This window comes from Xenopus tropicalis, chromosome 9 (genome assembly GCF_000004195.4).
Source record: "Xenopus tropicalis strain Nigerian chromosome 9, UCB_Xtro_10.0, whole genome shotgun sequence".
NCBI classification, from domain to species: Eukaryota; Metazoa; Chordata; class Amphibia; order Anura; family Pipidae; genus Xenopus; species Xenopus tropicalis.
The window spans coordinates 5,606,782-5,622,944 of record NC_030685.2 but is presented as its reverse complement, the minus strand read 5'-3'; the positions used below and the strand labels follow the sequence as shown (position 1 = coordinate 5,622,944).

At 50.1% G+C, this 16,163-nt stretch overlaps 4 protein-coding genes, 1 long non-coding RNA gene and 1 pseudogene across 6 annotated transcripts; 1 reads left to right on the top strand and 5 right to left on the bottom strand.

Annotated features, from left to right (window-relative positions):
- Positions 1–605: 605 nt before the first annotated feature.
- Positions 606–3,938, bottom strand: LOC105946582. The gene is made up of 2 exons (XR_001170038.3): positions 3,310–3,938; positions 606–1,302 (listed from the first exon to the last, which is right to left on the bottom strand). It is a non-coding gene; the product is annotated as an uncharacterized LOC105946582 (long non-coding RNA).
- Positions 3,939–6,795: 2,857 nt separating this feature from the next.
- Positions 6,796–14,155, bottom strand: LOC116407634 (annotated as a pseudogene). The gene is made up of 3 exons (XR_004220463.1): positions 13,585–14,155; positions 8,350–8,905; positions 6,796–7,268 (listed from the first exon to the last, which is right to left on the bottom strand). The product of XR_004220463.1 is annotated as a histone H3.v1-like (transcript).
- On the bottom strand, positions 8,167–8,941 carry LOC101732876 (histone H1B-like). The gene has a single exon (XM_004912024.4). The coding sequence runs from the start codon at positions 8,890–8,892 to the stop codon at positions 8,218–8,220; it is 675 nt and encodes a 224-aa protein (XP_004912081.2). The 5' UTR covers positions 8,893–8,941; the 3' UTR covers positions 8,167–8,217.
- Positions 9,776–10,252, bottom strand: h2bc12 (H2B clustered histone 12). The gene is given in 1 exon segment (NM_001006890.2): positions 9,776–10,252. A coding segment is annotated over 1 exon segment (381 nt). The 5' UTR covers positions 10,214–10,252; the 3' UTR covers positions 9,776–9,832.
- Positions 10,584–11,068, top strand: LOC101732823 (histone H2A type 1). The gene has a single exon (XM_004912023.4). It carries the CDS (start codon positions 10,616–10,618, stop codon positions 11,006–11,008), a length of 393 nt encoding a protein of 130 aa, XP_004912080.1. The 5' UTR covers positions 10,584–10,615; the 3' UTR covers positions 11,009–11,068.
- Positions 14,156–15,132: 977 nt separating the features above from the next.
- LOC100145531 (histone H1B) lies at positions 15,133–15,911 on the bottom strand. The gene has a single exon (XM_004913853.4). It carries the CDS (start codon positions 15,858–15,860, stop codon positions 15,186–15,188), a length of 675 nt encoding a protein of 224 aa, XP_004913910.2. The 5' UTR covers positions 15,861–15,911; the 3' UTR covers positions 15,133–15,185.
- Positions 15,912–16,163: the final 252 nt, after the last annotated feature.

Below are 16,163 nucleotides of genomic sequence, written 5' to 3'. Positions count from 1 at the left end.
CTCTCCTTCCGCTCCCCAAGTGCCACCCCTCTCTGCCAACCCTTGCACTGGCGCCTGTCACGTACAGGATTCAGTTCAAGATTCTCATCCTCACCTACAAAGCACTGACTAGTGCTGCACCCCTCTATTTAACCCCCCTAATCCCAAAGTACCCCCAGACGTAACCTTCCCTCTACACATGACCTCCTTTCCTCCTCACTCATCACCTCCTCTCACTCTCGCACCCAGGACTTCTCACGCGCTGCTCCCATTCTCTGGAACACCCTTCCCGGCCCATTAGGCACTGCCAGACTCTCCGAGCCTTTAAACGGTCTCTTAAAACTCACTTTTTCACTCAAGCCTATAACCTAAACCCTCAGAAAGGAGATTACCCCCTGAGCCCCCCAAATCTTCCCTCACTCACTAACCACTGGTGTTCACCTCTCACTCCGCACTTACTGTCACTTTACACACCAACATGGACTCTAACGCCATGTTAGTTACCCTGACCTTACGTCTCACCCCTCCCTTTTAGAATGTAAGCTCTTGCGAGCAGGGCCCTCCCCCCAGTGTCTCCGATCCTCAGACAATGTAACATAAACAATTCACAAGAATGGGTTACAATGTACATGTTAACTGTCCTGTACCCCTTTATTCTGTAAAGTGCTGCGTAAACTGATGGCACTATATAAATAATAATAATAATAATAATAATAATAATCTTATAAAAAAAAAGGTGTCCATCAGCAGCTTTGACATTAACCCTAAATAACTGACCAAATAGAAGCCGGGGGAAATACATGGCTCCCTGGACATCAGTAACACGACAGGAATTGACCATCAGATATCGGAGCCTCAGCTGTAGGCAAAGCCAATCCTGTGGGTTCCCAGACATGCGGCTGTGGGGCTGCCTCTCTGAGCTGCATGGAGTCGAGTCTCTTCATCTTTGAAGGAACCAAGATCCTCCTAGATTCATAATGAGAGAGTTCCATACCCTCCCGGGTGCAGCCGCCTTAAGGGCCCCCTCGTTTGGAACTGCAACAGACTGAGAAGGGCAACAGCATCTCTGGGGGCCACCAACAGCATCCCTGGGGGCCACCAACAGCATCCCTGGGGGCCACCAACAGCATCCCTGGGGGCCACCAACAGCTTGAGCAGATGATTAGAGAGGTTACCCAGAAGGATGAAGATTCCTCAGAAAGGATCCCAGAAGGAGCTGCTCACAAATCCCCGGGGCACTTTACCTTGGAGAAGAGTCAGAAATAGACAGGGATGTACCAAGTCTGCTTGTAGCACCTTCAGCCCAGTCCTGGGCATAAACCCCTGAAACAACAGGACGAGATATAATATAAATTGTGCATATGGAATCTTTAGAAAGAATAAAAATTGTGACATTGTCTCATTAGGGAGAAGTAGCAATTCTGTTCCCACTAAATGATTGGGTTATAATGGCCGATTCTCCCAGTCAAACACCCATCACCTCTCCAGAGACACAAGTCACATGTCTGGTTGGTAAATAGCGGGAATGAATGCTGTCGATATATTGAATCCCAAGAGTAACCAATATCCCCAATAAAGGAGTCAAATGGAGCAACAATGTGAATACTAAGACTTATTGCTATTAGGGACGGAGGTGGAATCTCTGATCTATTCCTGCTAAATCCCCAGACCTTGTTAGTAACCAGGTTAGACGCAGAAAAGCTTTATTAATTACAAGCCAGGCAGCATGTGGTTTTTATATGGAGGCAAATAATGCTCAGTGCTCTCCCCCACCCAACTCACATTTATATAAAAAGCAGTATTGCCCACTTATAGGCTTTCAACTCACCCCTTTAAACCCAGGCTAAGTCCATATCCACAGCCCAGTATATAGATACATACTGCATGGCTGCAAGGAAACCAGTGCTGGCTGCAGCATACATCTATATAAAGAGCAGCACAGTCAGTGCCAATTGTGCAAAGGGCAGCACCGCTCCTTAATGTTATCTACATTCTCCATAGCAAATCAGCAGTCTAATTAGATATGTAACATCCAGCAGCATTTATCCAACCCTATACATAGTAAGTTAGATTGAAAAAAGACTTACATCCATCATGTTCAGCCATAATGCCTATATATAACCTGCCCAACTGCTAGTTGATCCAGAGGAAGGTAAAACCCCATCTGAAGCCTCTCTAATTTGCCCAGTTCCTTCCTGACTCCAAGGTGGCAATTGGACCAGTCCCTGGGGCAACTTGTACAGAGAGCTATCCCCCCTCCCCCTGTATTCCCTCACTTGTACTGAGAGCTATCCCCCCTACCCCTGTATTCCCTCACTTGTACTGAGAGCTATCTCCCATAACCCCTGTATTCCCTCACTTGTACTGAGAGCTATCTCCCATACCCCTGTATTCCCTCACTTGTACTGAGAGCTATCCCCCCTACCCCTGTATTCCCTCACTTGTACTGAGAGCTATCCCCCTACCCCTGTATTCCCTCACTTGTACTGAGAGCTATCTCCCCTACCCCTGTATTCCCTCACTTGTACTGAGAGCTATCCCCCCTACCCCTGTATTCCCTCACTTGTACTGAGAGCTATCCCCCCTACCCCTGTATTCCCTCACTTGTACTGAGAGCTATCCCCCCTACCCCTGTATTCCCTCACTTGTACTGAGAGCTATCCCCCCTACCCCTGTATTCCCTCACTTGTACTAAGAGCTATCTCCCCTACCCCTGTATTCCCTCACTTGTACTGAGAGCTATCTCCCATAACCCTGTATTCCCTCACTTGTACTGAGAGCTATCCCCCCTACCCCTGTATTCCCTCACTTGTACTGAGAGCTATCCCCCCTACCCCTGTATTCCCTCACTTGTACTGAGAGCTATCCCCCCTACCCCTGTATTCCCTCACTTGTACTGAGAGCTATCCCCCCTACCCCTGTATTCCCTCACTTGTACTGAGAGCTATCCCCCCTACCCCTGTATTCCCTCACTTGTACTGAGAGCTATCCCCCCTACCCCTGTATTCCCTCACTTGTACTGAGAGCTATCTCCCCTACCCCTGTATTCCCTCACTTGTACTGAGAGCTATCTCCCATAACCCTGTATTCCCTCACTTGTACTGAGAGCTATCTCCCCTACCCCTGTATTCCCTCACTAATCCCTAACTAGATTGCTATGAAATTAACAATGACAACCACAGACTTCTAATGAGAACCAGGCAACTCAGCAATAATGATAGAATGGAGCTGGCAGCCATTCTACTGCATTACCTTGTAGGAAAGAGCAGGGGGGATGCTGGATGTTTTACTTCCCCTTTAGAAAAAAAATGTAGAAAGAAATATTCTTACCCAATAGCAGACATTGCAGGCAGGTGTCCCAAGGATACAAACACACCAGCAGCAAGGGCTTCTTTGGCAAAGATAAGGAACCAAGGGGGCATGGCTTGGGCATTGGGTCAGTCAGGCCGGATCAGTACCCAGGAACTGTCTAAATCACCAGAACAGAATCTAATGGCCAAACAATGAGCCCAGGGAGTGAGTGGCTTATAAAGTGAGAGAATTGGCTACAGCTGAGGGGGCAGAGGAGGCAATAAAACTCCAGGATTAACTAATAAATAGCCGTGTCTGGTTCAGCCAGAGGGAACGCCCTATCATGCAGGGGCCCATCAGCCTCTGGCACCTTATAACTAGAGATGGGGGGGGGGACCCGCTATAAAAGGGTTTATAGAAAAAGCATCATTTGTCCAGATTCATATTTTCCTGACTGATAATTTTGATTAACCATATTTAGGCAAAAATTGAAGCATTTGATTGTGAGTAACCCAAACCCCCACCCCATCTGACACTGAGGGGGTTAATGATCCAGTCTGGGATTTATAAAGCCTAAATTCCCCTTCAGATGTAATTTAAATAAGGCCTCCCTGACAATCCCGGACTGGATCATTACAAGCAGCGCCGCTGCCCCCAGCCAAGGCTCCAGTTCCCATAATGCTTTGTGTGCCCAGCTCCCATAATGCTTTGTGTGCCCAGCTCCCATAATGCTTTGTGTGCTTCTTCTCTGGCCTGTTAATCAGCTGGGATTCGCTAACAAGGGACAGGCGCTGCTTTCATTAGAAATTCATTTAGATATAACATTAAATATAAATAAGAGATGACTGCCCAGCCCCCCCAGTTGGTCCCTGAGTGAATGGGATCAGTTATCATTGGGGAAGTCATTGCTTTCTCCTTTAACCTTGTTCATTTTATAACTCCCCATTTCTTTCTACTCATTTTCATACAGTTCCTTCTGTTGTCTTCATGTTTTCATTTACTTCTCTTACTTCACCACTCTGTGTCCCCTAGGGTCGCTCTCAGTGGTGTAACTAGATGGTTCTGGGCCCAATAACAAATTAAATTTAGTGCCCCAAAATTATTGGTAAGCTCAACTGTTCTACCAAGATATATCGAATTGTCTCATTAATTAGGGCCTCGCTGGGCTCTCTACACTTCTGCCCCCCCTCGCTTCCTCTGTCAATATGTTCCTGGTCACCCTTGAAATACAGATAATGTCTGTGCCCCTAGGCCAGTGGTTCTCAACCTGTGGGTCGGGACCCCTTTGGGAGTCGAACGGCCCTTTCACAGGGGTCACCTAAGACCACATATTCCTAAAACCATCGGAAATAAGTTTAGGGTTGGGGGGTCACCACAACATGAGGAACTGTATTCAAGGGTCACGGCATTAGGAAGGTTGAGAACCACTGCCCTAGGCCCACTGAGATGGGGGGGGGGCCATTGTCAAAGATCATTTTGGCAGCAATAATGTAAATTACCGGATAGCGCCTCTAGGTGGCAGAGTTGATCTTATGCTCTAATATGATTGGCAGCTTAGCTATTGGACCGGCTGATCTGTTGCCCCAAGATATTCACCACGTATACATATTATACATGCCACAGGGGGCAGCACTGAGCCACAGTTCCTATTTGCGGGTTAGGGGATTGGATGCGAGTAACAGCGCGGTAGTTCAATACAATAAGCGGTAACAGCTCTGAGTGAGTGAGTGGGCGGCTCTGAAAAGAGCCTTTGGGTTTATATCGGATTATGAGCAGATTCAGCCCCCGAAGCCGTAGAGAGTGCGGCCCTGGCGCTTGAGAGCGTACACCACATCCATGGCGGTAACGGTCTTCCTCTTGGCGTGCTCGGTGTAGGTGACGGCGTCCCGGATGACATTCTCCAGGAAAACCTTGAGGACCCCCCGAGTCTCCTCATAGATGAGGCCAGAGATGCGCTTGACTCCCCCTCTCCGTGCCAGGCGGCGGATGGCGGGCTTGGTGATCCCCTGGATGTTATCCCGCAGCACCTTCCTGTGCCGCTTGGCGCCTCCTTTCCCCAAGCCCTTCCCGCCTTTGCCGCGTCCAGACATCGTGTGAGATTTCTCTGCAGAACTGTAACGCAGCCTCCCCGGTCACTTCTTTATATACAGCTGAAAGGGCAACGAAAGAACGTGGGCGGGGCTTGTGTGTACCGCCCATGAACGTCATATCCGGTTGTCTCTGTGACAAAAGCATTTCAAACGACCCGCCAAAATATCCCGCTCTAAATAACGGAGCGTTATCCATAGCCCTGATATTTAGTTGTAGCGCAACCCACCGGCAGAGAAAGGGTTACACTTTATAGGGGACAATAACGGGCAACTCCCTCCAGTTATACAGGAACCGGTCTTCCGCTAAATGTACTGTGCTCGTCTTGCCACTGGGCGGCGCTCTAACCGAGCACAGATCAAATATCGCCCCATCCACCCTCACCGCTTGGTTCAGTAACAATCTGTTATATAGACTGTTGGGCGGGAAAGGCTGGGGATTTAGATGGGAAAGAGTAGGAAACTCCGGGCTCTGCTCACTAGGAAAGGATATTGGGAAATTATAAGTTGAAGCCCAGTGCGGCTGGTTATTAGCAGGGAATGTGGGAGATCCCAGCGCTCAGGGGTTAGAGGGTCACACGGTCAGAGCTGGATCAGTGGCGCCGCTGCGGGATTTGAGACACTGGGAACTAATTATAATTTGAAACAGCTTATTGGGTCCCGCCCATTTCTACGTACAGGAAAAAATATTTCTCTCTCCCATAAACGCGATTATTTTTTTATTCAGTTAGAGATTGCTCTAGGTCTTATCAGTTTAATTAAAGAGTTACCAGGAATGCTGTGGGTTTGTTTATTTTTTTTCAACGAAAAAAATCAGTGCAAGGTAGCAGCTATTTCTCTGTTGATGCGTGTAGCACTTGGCTTCCCTCTCAGCCCCTGAGTTCTGCATTAGAATCCCTGTGCGCCTGAGGCAGAAGCAGGAACCGCGCTGGAGCCCGAGTCTCTACGGAACGGATTCCCATGCAGCTCTATGGCGCGGTTTGTCTGATACTGAATAGCGCAGCGATAAACTGGCCCCAGTATCACCAATCAGCTTCCAGATTTAATCTTAGGCTAGAGAGCTGACCAATCACTGCAGTTTTACATAGCGCGCAGCCCTCGGCCAGTGGCTTATACTAGTCTTGTTATTTACATAATGTGCCACTTGGAGGCGCTCTTACTTACAATCATATATAGTGTTACACTCCCCTATTGTCTATTGGGCAGAGGAAGCGAATGCAAACGAATGCAAAGAAATCAAGTGGGGGGGGAAAAAAAAAAAAAAAAAGGCTGGATAATTTACAAAATAAAAAATATATAAACCCATGGGTTCCATCCGATGGGCCCCTTGTGGGTAGAAAAAGGGACTTGGAATAATTATAGGTGGCCACTTGTAGGTAAAGGCGGGATTGGCTGTTTCAGTGATACAGAGAGAAGTTCAGCTCGTTTAATTGTGGATTTGGGGGCTCTGAAAAGAGCCTTTGTGCTGCTGGGAGAGAAGCTGCCGATGATCTAAGCCCTCTCGCCTCGGATCCTGCGGGCCAGCTGGATGTCCTTGGGCATGATGGTGACCCTCTTGGCGTGGATGGCGCACAGGTTGGTGTCCTCAAAGAGACCGACCAGATAAGCCTCGCTGGCCTCCTGCAGAGCCATGACGGCTGAGCTCTGGAAGCGCAGGTCGGTCTTGAAGTCCTGAGCGATCTCCCGGACCAGGCGCTGGAAAGGCAGTTTGCGGATGAGCAGCTCGGTGGATTTCTGGTAGCGACGGATCTCACGGAGAGCGACTGTGCCGGGCCGGTAACGGTGAGGTTTCTTCACTCCACCGGTGGCCGGAGCGCTCTTCCTGGCTGCTTTGGTTGCCAGCTGCTTGCGGGGAGCTTTCCCTCCTGTAGACTTACGGGCGGTCTGCTTGGTACGGGCCATTCTGTAACACTAACACTGCGGAACAGAGTATCCTGAACTGGCCGAAACCCGGGTTTCTTATAGGCACAAGCTCCAATTGATTGGCTAATTATAAACACGCCCCTGCCTTCCCAGCGAATCCACGTCACTTCATGGAATGCCGCGTAAATACTTCTGTGTCATTGGCTATTTTAAATGGGTCCCACCTCCCACCATCCACTCTATTGACTGATAACGGTTGGATTTCAGGCGGCCGCCAAAATTGCATATAGATAGAGATCTAAATAGCGAGTCCGATACAGGTTACCGGGTGGCGCGTCTGTGCGATGTATTTGCAGTTATATTTCGGTACCGCGCACACGAGTGTAAACTGCTTTCTAAACACAATTCTAGGGGGGGGGGGGGGAGGGAATGTGACAAACGGCTTCGCAGTGCAATACCATTGGTTATTTCTATGTATATATATATATAATCCGGCAAGGGGAGCCTTCTGTACTAGTTGGCGGTTTTGCTCACCCAGTAACGCTTCTCATTGATGTGGGAAATAGAAACCCTTAGCCCGTGTGTGAGTGATAGAATGAGCCTGGTGTTTGGGCGACACCTAGTGGTAGTCTGGGAATTCACATAATTAGATCCATGTCAGGCGCTGGGGAGAGCCGGCATTTCCCCTTCTGTTGGGGAGACAATGAACGTTGTTCCTTTACTGGGATCGGAATATCAAGTCTATAGAAACCGGAACGGTAACTTGCCCAGAAATAATTCCTACTATAGGCAAAGATCAAACCCGATTATTGGGGCGGGTATACACCGGAGCAGATAAGATTTTATGGCAATAGGACCGGGTACTGATTGTTATGGGACGATACAAATTCTTTAACCCTATAATTAGCGGATTACACAGGTATCGGCTCTTTAGATGGAGGAGGTGGGGGCTCTGAAAAGAGCCTTTGGGTCAGTGCGCAGGGGCCCCGGGGCCGAATTACTTCTTGGGCGCCGCCTTCTTCGCTTTAGCCGCTTTGGGTTTGGCTGCCTTGGCCTTTGCGGGGCTCTTTGTAGCTTTAGGCTTTGGAGCCTTTTTAGCCGGGCTCTTGGCAGCTTTGGGCTTGGCGGCCTTTTTAGCCGGGCTCTTGGCCACCTTCTTGGGTTTGGCAGCTTTGGGCTTCTTGGGGCTTTTGGCGGCCTTTGCCGGTTTCTTCACCTTCTTGGGGCTCTTTGCTGCTGCCGAGACCTTCTTGGGCTTTTTAGGGGACTTGAGCGCCTTCTTTGCCGCCGCTGGTTTCTTGGCTTTGGGCGCCGCTGGCTTCTTCTTGGCCGCCTTCTCCTTACTCTCCAGCTGCTTCTTGTTCAGCTTGAAGGATCCGGAGGCTCCGCTCCCCTTGACTTGGGTGAGAGTCCCCTTAGTGACCAAGGCCTTGAGAGCCAGCTTGAGGCGGCTGTTGTTCTTCTCCACATCGTAGCCTCCGGCAGCCAGAGCCTTCTTGAGAGCGGCCAGGGACACCCCGCTGCGCTCCTTAGAGGCGGACACGGCTTTCACGATCAGTTCGGACGCGCTGGGCCCGGCGGGTTTCTTGGCTTTAGCGCCTCCCTTCTTGGGCTGCTTCTTCTTGGCAGCGGCGGGTTCAGCCGGGGGAGGGGCGGGAGCGGTCTCAGACATTCTAAGCTCTAAACTCGCGTACAGTCACAAGTAAGAAATAACTAGAATTTTTTGTTCGAGCAACTCGGCTATATATACATTTCTCCTTTGCACCGATTGGTCACTTCTCTAGCCAGACCTCCCTTTCTATTGGGTAAATGTTTATTTCCCCGCCCACTCACTCTCTCCCTCTCTCCCCTGTAGCCCGGTGTCCGTGTGTTTCCAGAGACGGAATATTGTGCTGTTTCTCTCGGCTCTGAGTATAAATGTGCCCCAGTCTGTATGGGATCAGCTGCCCCAGTAAGTGCCCGGGTCTGTGCCACTAATTCCCATTCTATTGGCTGCATATATTGCCCAGAGCAGCTCCTGGGAACTCAGTCCGCTCCCCGGGCCGGATGTGATTGGGGCGCCCCTGAGATACAGAGTAACACAAACGGTTCTATTTCAGCTTGTGCTGTTCCTGCTCATATTTATATTAGTCATTATATTCACTATGGCAGGTCAAGGTTACAAACCTTACTTTTCTGTTATCTACAGTTCGGCAATAATAAAAAGCAGAAAGCTCGAACAGTAAAGCGGGTTTGTTTGCTTATTGGCTGTTGAACAAGCGGGATTTTTTTTTTTTTATGAATCCCTTCTAAATGCCCCAATGTCCTTTCCTTTGTCCAACAAAAATATCCCAAGGCTTTCCTTATCTGGGCTCAGTCATTCCCGGATTATTCACAGCGGAACGAAGGAATTACTTGCCATGACGAGATCTATTATTACTATTACACTGTATGAGGGAAAATAATAGTCTGCTAGTCTTCCATGTATTATAGAACATGAAGTGTAACTTCACTGTTATTCTATTACACAAAACCCCTAACGCGTAATAAGTTCCAGATCTTATAGGGAGAGAGTGGGGGCCCTTAGAAGAGCCTTTGTGTTGCCGGGAGTAGGGCAGGAGATGGGGCAGCAGTTACTTGGCGCTGGTGTACTTGGTAACAGCCTTGGTGCCCTCGGACACGGCGTGCTTGGCCAGCTCCCCAGGCAGCAGCAGGCGGACCGCGGTCTGGATCTCCCGGGAGGTGATGGTGGAGCGCTTGTTGTAATGAGCCAGGCGGGAGGCTTCCCCTGCGATGCGCTCAAACACATCGTTGACAAAGGAGTTCATGATGCTCATGGCCTTGGAGGAGATGCCGGTATCGGGGTGCACCTGCTTCAGCACCTTGTACACGTAAATGGCGTAACTCTCCTTCCTTGTCTTCCTGCGCTTCTTCCCATCTTTCTTCTGGGTCTTGGTCACCGCTTTCTTGGAGCCTTTCTTCGGGGCTGGAGCGGACTTGGCTGGTTCAGGCATGATCAACTATCCTTACGCTTTCCGATAAACGAGAAAACTGTTCCCTCCGCCTCCCGGGCTGCTGCTTTTATAGCCCTCCCATGCAAATAAGGCTGCCTAATAGCACAAACTATTACTGGTTAGTTCTGTCACATGGTATAAAGACCGCCCATCTACAGCTATGGATTGGTGTTTCTTAAACATCTGTGTGATTGGCTGCAATTAACTCACCCAATAGAAAACATAGGAATGTATGTAGAGCAAATTGATTGGTGCTTCCAAAACCTACAGTTTGATTGGCTGCATTGGAACTCACCCAATTAGAGAAGAGAGGTGTGTCCAGCGCGGCCTACTTAAACCAGTACCTGGGTGGGAAATCGTTACATTCGGCAATTTCTTTGTTTTTGAGATTTATTTGCAACTATGTCCGGAAGAGGCAAACAAGGCGGGAAGGTTCGGGCTAAGGCCAAGACCCGCTCATCCCGGGCTGGGCTGCAGTTCCCAGTTGGTCGAGTTCACAGGCTCTTGAGAAAGGGCAATTATGCTGAGCGGGTGGGAGCCGGAGCTCCGGTCTATCTGGCCGCAGTGCTCGAATACCTGACCGCTGAGATCCTGGAGTTGGCCGGGAACGCTGCCCGGGATAACAAGAAGACCCGTATCATCCCCAGGCACCTGCAGCTCGCTGTGCGCAATGATGAGGAGCTGAACAAACTGCTCGGAGGAGTCACTATCGCTCAGGGCGGGGTCCTGCCCAACATCCAGTCCGTGCTGCTGCCCAAGAAAACCGAGAGCTCTAAGGCGGCCAAGAGCAAGTGAGCTGCCCGGTCACAGCGCCCCCATCAGGAAACAACACAAAGGCTCTTTTCAGAGCCCCCACACCGGCTACAGAGGGCTGCATTCACAATATTCCGAGCTCTGTTACACAATAGACATTACAGTACAATGCTTAGTGCCGCCTTGTTTCAGATCCGTTATAAAGTTCTTTGTGGGTTGGATTAATCCGTCCAACTATATCCGCTCCCCCTTTCTATTGTACAGACTTTATGAATAGAAACAAGAGGCGCTGTGCCGGGGAGAGACACAATCTGATACCGAGGGCTGATCCCCTCCGTGCTCTTTTATTCAGTCCCCGGTACAACCCATAGGAGTATCTGGCAGTGCGGATCTATTAGAATGTTACCCGGTGCCTAAGGGTTAACCTTCCCAGTTACTCAGAGACAGAGGGAGACACGTTATTAGCAGATGGGGGGTTCGCAGAGTGACGGGGGGGGTCCCATAGCCGATCCGGCGCGGAACAAGAGCGGCTGCTGTATGGGATGTAGATACGGAGCTGCTTTATCTGCTGATAACGTTTCAATTCCAGAATAGCCAATGGCACGTAGACATTTTGGCGGGATTGTTGAACTCAGTGGAAGCACCGGGTGTTTATGGGGAGCCAATTATAGGGAGTTAAACTCAATACTAATATTCTCTGCAGAATAAAATCACGTTTGTCCCACGATCAGTAAACTGACAGGAGCTTCCATCGTTTCACTCTAATTAGAAGGTGTAACTGGGGCTCCAGCTGCTTTGGCGCATTATTATCCGATAGGGGATTCCCGGGAGTAACAAGTACAGGGGCTGAGAGCTCGGAGGGACCTGCAGCTCAGTCCGTGTATAAATAGGGATCAGTAATGAGCCGGTTCCTATTACAGAGCCCGGGGGAGATGGAGCCGCTTCCGGTGCAAAGGGAGTCAGTAACTTGCCTGTGGGTGTCAGTGAGCGGGAAGTTACATACACAGAACTAGAGATAATGGCTACAGATTGGAACAAGCAGTAACAGCTCTAAATAACTGAGTGAGTGGGCGGCTCTGAAAAGAGCCTTTGGGTTTATATCGGTTTATGAGCAGATTCAGCCCCCGAAGCCGTAGAGAGTGCGGCCCTGGCGCTTGAGAGCGTACACCACATCCATGGCGGTAACGGTCTTCCTCTTGGCGTGCTCGGTGTAGGTGACGGCGTCCCGGATGACATTCTCCAGGAAAACCTTGAGGACCCCCCGAGTCTCCTCATAGATGAGGCCAGAGATGCGCTTGACTCCCCCTCTCCGTGCCAGGCGGCGGATGGCGGGCTTGGTGATGCCCTGGATGTTATCCCGCAGTACCTTCCTGTGCCGCTTGGCGCCTCCTTTCCCCAAGCCCTTCCCGCCTTTGCCGCGTCCAGACATCGTGTGAGATTTCTCTGCAGAACTGTAACGCAGCCTCCTCGGTCACTTCTTTATATACAGCTGAAAGGGCAACGAAAGAACGTGGGCGGGGCTTGTGTGTACCGCCCATGAACGTCATATCCGGTTGTCTCTGTGACAAAAACATTTCCAACGACCCGCCAAAATATCCCGCTCTAAATAACGGCGCGTTATTCATAGCCCTGATATTTAGTTGTAGCGCAACCCACCGGCAGAGAAAGAGTTACACTTTATAGGGGACAATAACGGGCAACTCCCTGCAGTTATACAGGAACCGGTCTTCCGCTAAATGTACTGTGCTCATCTTGCCACTGGGCGGCGCTCTAACCGAGCACAGATCAAATATCGCCCCATCCACCCTCACCGCTTGGTTCAATAACATAATCTGTTGTTTTATAGACTGTTGGACAGGAAAGACTTGTGATTTAGATGGGAAAGAGTAGGAAACTCCGGCTCTGCTCACTAGGAAAGGATATTGGGAAATTCTAAGTTCAAGCCCAGCTGGAGTTACCAGGAATACTGTGGGTTTATTTGTATATGCAATGCAAGGTAGCAGCTATTTCTCTGTTGATGCGTGTAGCACTTGGCTTCCCTCTCAGCCCCTGAGTTCTGCATTAGAATCCCTGTGCGCCTGAGGCAGAAGCAGGAACCGCGCTGGAGCCCGAGTCTCTACGGAACGGATTCCCATGCAGCTCTATGGCGCGGTTTGTCTGATACTGAATAGCGCAGCGATAAAGTGCCCCCATCTATCACCAACCAATCAGCTTCCAGATTTAACCTTAGGCTAGAGAGCTGACCAATCACTGCAGTTTTACATTGCGCTCAGCCCTCTGACAGCGGCTTATACTAGTCTTGTTATTTACATAATGTGCCACTTGGAGGCGCTCTTACTATACACAGACAATTATAGCGCCAATGTTACACTCTCCTATTGTCTGTTGGGCAGAGGAAGCGAATGCAGAACTCATGGGTTGATGTAGGTTTGTCACTGGGGAGTAAGAAATCAAGTGGGCACAGAGAAAAGGCTGAATATATAATTGTTATAAGTAAAATAATTAATATTAATAAGTAAAAATATATAAGCCCCTGGGTTCCATCTTGTCGGTAGAAAAAGGGAGTTATAATTATATCATGGGACTTATTATTCTAACTTATCGACCTTTGTAGAAGTTACTTGTGGGTAAAGGCGGGATTGGCTGCATCAGTGAAACAAAGAAGTTCAGCTCGTTTGATTGGGGATTTGGTGGCTCTGAAAAGAGCCTTTGTGCTGCTGGGAGAGAAGCTGCCGATGATCTAAGCCCTCTCGCCTCGGATCCTGCGGGCCAGCTGGATGTCCTTGGGCATGATGGTGACCCTCTTGGCGTGGATGGCGCACAGGTTGGTGTCCTCAAAGAGACCGACCAGATAAGCCTCGCTGGCCTCCTGCAGAGCCATGACGGCTGAGCTCTGGAAGCGCAGGTCGGTCTTGAAGTCCTGAGCGATCTCCCGGACCAGGCGCTGGAAAGGCAGCTTGCGGATGAGCAGCTCGGTGGATTTCTGGTAGCGGCGGATCTCACGGAGAGCGACTGTGCCGGGCCGGTAACGGTGAGGTTTCTTCACTCCACCGGTGGCCGGAGCGCTCTTCCTGGCTGCTTTGGTTGCCAGCTGCTTGCGGGGAGCTTTCCCTCCTGTAGACTTACGGGCGGTCTGCTTGGTACGGGCCATTCTGTAACACTAACACTGCGGAACAGAGTATCCTGAACCGGCCGCAACCCGGGTTTCTTATAGGCACAAGCTCCAATTGATTGGCTAATTATAAACACGCCCCTGCCTTCCCAGCGAATCCACGTCACTTCATGGAATGCCGCGTAAATACTTCTGTGTCATTGGCTATTTTAAATGGGTCCCACCTCCCACCATCCACCCTATTGACTGATAACGGTTGGATTTCAGGCGGCCGCCAAAATTGCATATAGATAGAGATCGAAATAGCGAGTCCGATACAGGTTACCGGGTGGCGCGTCTGTGCGATGTATTTGCAGTTATATTTCACACGAGCGTAAACTGCTTTCTAAACACAATTCTAGGCTGTAAAGTCCATTTTCAGCCCTAATGTAACGTGATTCCAATAAAGGGGGGGGGAGGGAATGTGACAAACGGCTTCGCAGTGCAATACCATTGGTTATATATATATATATATATATATTATATAACCAATGGTATTGCACTGCGAAGCCGTTTGTCACATTTTCCCACCCACCTTTATTGGATATATAATCCGGCAGGGGGAGCCTTCTGTACTAGTTGGCGGTTTTGCTCACCCACTAACGCTTCTCGTTGCTGAGGGAAATAGAAATCCTTAGCCCGTGTGTGAGTGATAGAATGAGCCTGGTGTTTGGGCGACACCTAGTGGTAGTCTGGGAATTTACATAATTAGATCCATGTCAGGCGCTGGGGAGAGCCGGCATTTCCCCTTCTGTTGGGGAGACAATGAACGTTGTTCCTTTACTGGGATCGGAATTGATTGTATAGAAATAAACCTCATTCACTTGCCCAGAAAGAATTCCTACTATAGGCAAAGACCAAACCCTATTATTGGGGCGGGTATACACCGGAGTAAAGATTGTACGGGAACATGGGCGGGTACGGATTATGTGACGCTACAAGAGAGAATCGGGACCCTTATATTAACCCTATAATTAGCGGATTACACAGGTATCGGCTCTTTAGATGGAGGAGGTGGCGGCTCTGAAAAGAGCCTTTGGGTCAGTGCGCAGGGGCCCCGGGGCCGAATTACTTCTTGGGCGCCGCCTTCTTCGCTTTAGCCGCTTTGGGTTTGGCTGCCTTGGCCTTTGCGGGGCTCTTTGTAGCTTTAGGCTTTGGAGCCTTTTTAGCCGGGCTCTTGGCAGCTTTGGGCTTGGCGGCCTTTTTAGCCGGGCTCTTGGCCACCTTCTTGGGTTTGGCCGCTTTGGGCTTCTTGGGGCTTTTGGCGGCCTTTGCCGGTTTCTTCACCTTCTTAGGGCTCTTTGCTGCTGCCGAGACCTTCTTGGGCTTTTTAGGGGACTTGGGCGCCTTCTTTGCCGCCGCTGGTTTCTTGGCTTTGGGCGCCGCTGGCTTCTTCTTGGCCGCCTTCTCCTTACTCTCCAGCTGCTTCTTGTTCAGCTTGAAGGATCCGGAGGCTCCGCTCCCCTTGACTTGGGTGAGAGTCCCCTTAGTGACCAAGGCCTTGAGAGCCAGCTTGAGGCGGCTGTTGTTCTTCTCCACATCGTAGCCTCCGGCAGCCAGAGCCTTCTTGAGAGCGGCCAGGGACACCCCGCTGCGCTCCTTAGAGGCGGACACGGCTTTCACGATCAGTTCGGCCGCGCTGGGCCCGGCGGGTTTCTTGGCTTTAGCGCCTCCCTTCTTGGGCTGCTTCTTCTTGGCAGCGGCGGGTTCAGCCGGGGGAGGGGCGGGAGCGGTCTCAGACATTCTAAGCGCTAAACTCGCGTACAGTCACAAGTAAGAAATAACTATAAGTTTTGTTCGTGTAAATCCGCCTTATATACATTTCCCCTTTGCACCGATTGGTCACTTCTCTAGCTAGACGTCCCTTTCTATTGGGTAAATGTTTATTTCCCCGCCCACTCACTCTCTCCCTCTCTCCCCTGTAGCCCGGTGTCCGTGTGTTTCCAGAGACGGAATATTGTGCTGTTTCTCTCGGCTCTGAGTATAAATGTGCCCCAGTCTGTATGGGATCAGCTGCCCCAGTAAGTGCCCGGGTCTGTGCCACTA